Below are 6,665 nucleotides of genomic sequence, written 5' to 3'. Positions count from 1 at the left end.
AATTGAAGACAAACTTGCTTCTTCGCCAGCTTCTCAATCAGGTTCCACACAATTATTTCCCTCTGTAGTACAATCAGCCGCATCTTCACCAAAAAACCCACTTACCGCCCCTCTGCTGCGGCTCCGGTAACCCCCAACACCACCCTACCGACTGCCCGCCTGTCACCCGAACAACTCTAACAACATCGTGCCTCCGATCTTTGCTTTCGCTGCCCCGCCAAGTACCACCCCGGCCACAAATGTGACCCACCACAGTTCTTGCTCATAGCTGACAATGACTTTGAAGCCCCTCAACTTACTGCACAACCGCACGTCCCTGTTCTGGAAGATGCACCTAACACTCCACACTTTCTAGCTCTCTCCCTAGCAACATTCTATGGAATTGCACCCACTACAGCCTTGCGTCTCACGGGATTTGTCAACCACAAACCGCTTCAAATTCTTGTTGATTCGGGCAGTACTCACAATCTAATTCAGCCTGGAGTAGCTGCTGAGTTGCACCTCCTGGTCCACACCGCCTCAGCCTTTCCGGTCCTCATCGGCAATGGCGAACCGCTCCTTTGCACCGACTATTGCCCGGACGTTCCCCTCACACTCAAAGAAGCTTCATTTAAAGTCCAGTTGTTTGTTCCGCCATTTAAAGGCTTCGATGTTATTCTGGGGTTCGATTGGTTAAGTTCCTTAGGTTCGATCACAACTGACTTTTCCGTGCCTTCCCTCACCTTCCAATATAACAATAACACTATCACCTTGACGGGGACTCTTCCAATTCCTTGTCACCCAGTTGCAGCAACAATTTCAGACCTTGAGGACAAGGTCAATCCTTATAGGCGAGGTATTGATACGAGCCCAACTACAACAAACCCACCTCCACCTGAAGAGTCCAACACAAGGCCCAAGTGAAGTCCTCCCAGCTCGTTTTCGTTAATAAAAAGATCAACTAACCCTAGTGCTTGACTGATTCTTTATGCATTTGCACGTAGTTAGACCACTTCCTGTTTTCCTAGTCTTAAGGCATGTTTCCCTTTTTGTTAGCATCAGTTCTTATTTAATATGCATTGTAATGTCATTAGAGGAATGTATCGAGAAAATTGCTTCAAGTCTTCTGTGTTCTTCTCTAATTCTTGGGAGACTAGCCCTCTCAAACAGGCTTCTATCATAGATGATATTTTGTATATAAAAACTTAGTTTACTAATATTTTTTGTACGGATGTCTTTTTGAATAATTTTGAAATTTAATTACCTTAATAAATAATTATTGTTTCAAAAAGATCTAAACTTTAATAACCATGGTATATAACTATATGATATGTACCATTAAAATTATAATATAAATAATAATTGTTTTTAGAAAAGAAAGCAGTTTTCGTATACGGTGGGGAGTATTTAATTTGTTCTCTTGGGCCGACGAGGGAGCATTTTTGTTCATCTTTATTCCCACTCACCTGTTTCCCCTTTCTTCCTCCACCTCTCCTTCTCTCCATCGCATTTTTCCTTCGATCAAATCGATTTCTTCATATAACAGCAAGGCGAAAAAGGATCCCGTATTCTATACTCAATCCATGGCGCTTGGCTCAGGAGGATCGAGTGTCGTGGGTAAGTTTCATGAACCAAACATATGCTAAATCTCTTTCGATCTTTTGGGTTTGACCAAATCAACTTATTATATCGCAAAATTTCATCTTTACGCTACCGAGATCTTCGATTGCTTTAATAACCTTGCAGATTGATCCTTCTATTAGGGGTTGTAACTAGGAATTTGAGGTATTGCATTGAACTTAGACAACCCTAGGTCAATCACCCACGTCGTTGTTCGTTCGCGATATCTACCTACTATATGTATAGGGTTTAATTTATGTGTTTTAGATGATTTTACTCTCGATCGGAACTTGGTTGTAGAGGGTTTATGATGTTTAACAGTGATTCTTTTGTTGATGAATTCCTGATTCAAATTCGAAATTTTTAAAACCATATCGGGGGTGTTCTTCTTCCCCCTTCATTCTATTAACCTTTTCTATCGTTTCAACCATAATCATGATGAATGGATGCATAAATTTTGTTGCAGTGCCTCGAAATTTCAGATTGTTGGAGGAGCTTGAGCGTGGAGAAAAGGGTATCGGAGATGGCACTGTGAGCTATGGAATGGATGATGGTGATGATATTTATATGCGTTCTTGGACTGGCACCATCATCGGCCCTCACAATGTAATCAATTTTTTCATTTTTTAATCTTCTTCCACAGTAATGAACCTTGTTTTTAAATCTTCTGTCGTATTATAGCATAATACGTTCATTCCTTTCTATTACATCTTCAATAAATCTCAAAATATAAGAAAAATGTCAAATTTAACCTTATTTTTGTGGGTCTTCACTTTTCAGTCTGTGCATGAAGGACGCATCTACCAATTGAAGCTATTTTGTGACAAAGATTACCCTGAGAAGCCTCCTACTGTTCGTTTCCATTCTCGGGTTAACATGACTTGTGTCAACCATGAAACTGGAGTGGTAAAAAAAAAAAACATTATCATTTGCATCATCATATCCTCAATCATGGTTTCTTTTATATATTACTTTACTTAAAATCTCAATTCTTGATATGCTATTAGTTCGCTTTGGCCTCATTTTTCCTACACAGGATACTGCGTTTGACATGTATCGGACTAAGACCAGTTCGACAAGGACTTGCTCGTAGTCCCAATTTTTGTCCCATCCAAAAAAAGGGATACAGACTTCCCCGTAGTCTCTTGTCACAAAAGACATAAATGCCCTTGTCAGTGCGATAAAGACTTGCTCTCAGTTTCTTGTCTCAAAAGACGTGAATGCCCTGATAAAAGTTACAATTTTTTATAAAGTGGGACCGAGTCTCTTGTCTATGTCAAACTTAAAAAAGTGGGATAGAGACTTGTTCTTAATCTCTTATCTCAAAAGACGTGAACGTGAATGTCCTTTTTATCCTATTAAAAAAAAAGTGGGGTAGAGACTTGCTCTCAATTGCTCGCACGTCTTTTGCTATTTGCAGTGCGACAAAAGTTGCAATTTTTGTAAAAAGCTGCAACTTTTGTCTCATAAAAAAAGTTAGACAAGACATGGACTTGCTCTGAGTCCCATGTCTGAAAAAGATTTGATATCTTTTTCGTCGTCATAAAAAATAACGCTAAAAAGTTTGTCTAGTCAAATCAACAAACACAAACTTCTTGATTAATTCTTTTTGTGGATACATAAAAATATGTTGAAAAAGTTGTATAATTTTTTGGATTAAAAAGTTGTATAATATTTTGGATGATAGGTGGAACCAAAGAAGTTTGGGATATTGGGGAATTGGCAAAGGGAGTACACAATGGAAGATATATTGATTCGGTTGAAGAAAGAGATGGCGTCTCCCCACAATCGCAAACTTGTTCAACCCCCGGAAGGCACTTGTTTCTAGTTGGTGAAGGAAGGAACTACTACTTCTACTTCTACTACTACGGGTGTTGTAATAGATGAAATGAATCAATGACATTTTTAATGGTTTGATTGCCTTTGAAAAAAAAAAAAGCCATGTGAATGCTTGGTGATGTTTGATTATTAATGGGATTTGTGTTCTTGTCAAGTGTTTAATATATATGTATTTCTTTTTCTACAAACCAAAGTTTTTAATTTTTACAACCACCCATAATATTTGGACTTAAAACTCATATTATGATGTGTGAGTATTCGTGTTTACTAATATATATATGTATTTTTTTTTTCTGCAAAAGATAAATATTTTTTTGTTTTAACTTTTGAGAGTTGAGATATAGAGTTATTAGTCTGGTAGGTGGCCTACGTGTTGTGTGGCTTATGTTGCTAGCGTAAAGGCCCAGTGTGGAATCCGATCCATATATAAGGGAATCCGATCCATATTGGAATTAATATCGACTTTGAGTTATGTATGTATTAGAAAAGGTATTTGATGAAAATTAAAATGTACTTTGTTTTTGAAAAATCAAATTATTACATTTGGTTTTAAAATTCTAATATAATCAGATAAAAATTTGGTTTTATCATAATCTGTTAAAAATCTGGGCGGAAAAATCCGGAAAACTCAATTTTTGAAATTATGTTAAAAAGTGTCGGATCAGATAAAAAATATTCGGTTTTAAAAACTAAAACCAGTTCTATTGAAAACATGCCAAGTCTTTTTTGGAATTTTTTTTAGAAAAAAAAACGATCTTGTTTGTGAACATCTAGTTATCATATACTAACTATATTTTAGTATTTGATGTGTCGTATTAAATATTAAATATTTTATAGGTTTTAGTGAGTTTCAAAGCTTATAACGAGGTATATTGCATGTTAGATATGATTGTTTTTCAATTTTTTTACTATAAAAAACTAAACGATATCATAAAAGGGACACCGACGGTATCCAATATAGCCCTCTTTCACCGGCAATGAACACCGCACCGTAAAGGGGATTTAACTGCCGGTGATCTTTTACCGTTGGTGAAAGTTTGATTTTTGTGGGAATTTTAAGTTTGGAACGTTGCCAACGGTCGGCAACGGCTAGTTTGACACATTTCATTTTTTTCTTTTTTAATCTCCTATATATACAAATCAAATTTTCAAAAAATATCACACTATACACTCTCAACAACAATTTTTTTCTTTGAAAACATCTTCTTCCAACAATCCAAACTCTTTCAAACAAAATGCTCCAAACCAAAATGTTAACAACTTTTTCAAACTTTTCGGCTACGATCCGTTATCACCACCACCTTACCGGCCACAAATGGATGATGTTCCTAGTTATTATTTACAATTCCAAATGCCCTAACAATTCCATTTCCAATCTCAACCTCAAAAACCCAATTTCCATCCCAACCGCCATTCACACCTTCAACCGAACACAAAGAACAACAACAACCTCAACAACAAAAGAAAGGGAAGGCTGCTCCGAGAAGATGAACACAAAAAGAAGAAGTTGAGTTAGCAAGGGCATGTGTCGACATATTGGAAGATGGTGGCACGGGAAAGGGTCAAAATCGTGATCAGTTTTGGTTACGTATCACGGAGCGCTTTTGTAGGAGAATAGGTCGAAATACAGATTATCGGACCTTCGACCAATGTAACTCAAAATGGAATCTTATGAACAAATTTGTCACACGTTGGAATGAAATTTACACAAACTTTGAAAAACAATGGGCTAGCAGAGAAAGTGAAACGAGTTTGTTGAAAAAAACACACGCTACATTCCAAGATGATATGCAAAAGCTTTTTAAGTTTATTAATGTGTGAGAAGTTGTCAAAAGAAGCATTAGGTGGAGGGAACTTGCAACACATGAAGAAATTGCAAATCTGCCAAAAAGAAGCCAAACATCTTCATATTCGAGCTCGCAATAAGTCTCATCGGATGGTCATGTAGGCGTTAATCTTAATGATGATAATGACGACATTGTAGAAATATGTCCGCCTCCTCCTCCAATAGGAAGGGACAAAACAAAATCCCGAGCAAAAGTAAAAGGGAAAGCGACATCTTCAAATTCTTCAGTCGGAACTGAGCAGTTAACCAGATCGGAAGAAATGATGACACGAATGACACAATTGAATTTAACTCTGGAGAGACATATAACTGAAACCATCCGACTCACCGAGTATTTGTTGTTAATGCAAGACCTGAGACACCTCGACCCCGAAGATCAAGAAGCGACAAGAATTATGAAAGCATTGATTCAAGAAAAATATAATCTAACGAAATGCAATTGAAAATTCGATGCTTTGTTTTTTCCAGGTTTTTAAATTTTAACGTCATGTTTTATTTTTATTTTTTAGGTTTTCAATATAATTTTAATTTTCATGTTTTTTTTTAATTTTTATGATTTTTAAATTGTAATTTTTAAGTTTATGTTATTTTAAATTTTAGTATGGTTTCAAAAAAATTTTTTTTTTTTCTAAAATGAAATTTAAAAAACTCATTGGCACGACACCACACTTCGTAGGTAAAAAAATATAAAAAGTGTAAAAGTCTATGTGACGCCTATGTGACACCCTTTTATCATTGGCAAAAAAAAACATGACACCCTTTAGCCTAATACTATTACTTCCAGGGACAATGACGGTAACGAACTTTCAACTTTGGTCATATTTAGTCACTGAATTTTTTTTTTCGCGCTTGATTTACCCTTGAATTATTTGAAATTGTTCATATTTTACCCTTATGACCGGTAACAACTGGTCATAAGGGTAAAATGTAAACAATTTCAAATAATTCAAAGGTAAATCAAGCACGAAAAAAAGTTCAGTGACTAAATATGAATAAAGTTGAAAGTTTATTACCCTTTCAAGTCATTATCCATTTTTGTAATACTCTGTTAGTTTATCTTACCTACTGATAGCAATTACTTAGATTAATAATTTTGATTTCGTCACTACGATTTGTTTTGTGTTGTGTTTCTAAAAAGTATTACAGAATAGAATATGTACCGCATAACCATGTTTTAGTTCATGACTTTAAATCCTAGCTCATGAAATAAACATTTAACTAGAGTTTTTCTATTCACCTATAAGTGAAATGTCAACCCACAAAGAATAAATAATTAGAGATGAAAGATGAGATGAATGGTGAGATGAATGGTGAGAGATGAAAGATGAGATGAATGGTGAGAGATGAAAGATGATATTGTAACGCCCATAAATTCGGGCTA

At 35.9% G+C, this 6,665-nt stretch overlaps 1 protein-coding gene across 1 annotated transcript; it reads left to right on the top strand.

The window, feature by feature from the left end:
- Positions 1-1,408: 1,408 nt before the first annotated feature.
- On the top strand, positions 1,409-3,592 carry LOC111883249 (ubiquitin-conjugating enzyme E2 variant 1D). The gene is made up of 4 exons (XM_023879585.3): positions 1,409-1,596; positions 2,066-2,205; positions 2,380-2,505; positions 3,287-3,592. The coding sequence occupies exons 1-4, from the start codon at positions 1,563-1,565 to the stop codon at positions 3,425-3,427; spliced, it is 441 nt and encodes a 146-aa protein (XP_023735353.1). The 5' UTR covers positions 1,409-1,562; the 3' UTR covers positions 3,428-3,592.
- Positions 3,593-6,665: the final 3,073 nt, after the last annotated feature.

The sequence above is a fragment of the Lactuca sativa genome, chromosome 6 (genome assembly GCF_002870075.4).
Source record: "Lactuca sativa cultivar Salinas chromosome 6, Lsat_Salinas_v11, whole genome shotgun sequence".
NCBI lineage: Eukaryota > Viridiplantae > Streptophyta > Magnoliopsida > Asterales > Asteraceae > Lactuca > Lactuca sativa.
The sequence above is the reverse complement of the archived record's forward strand: the minus strand, read 5'-3'. Positions and strand labels throughout refer to the sequence as shown.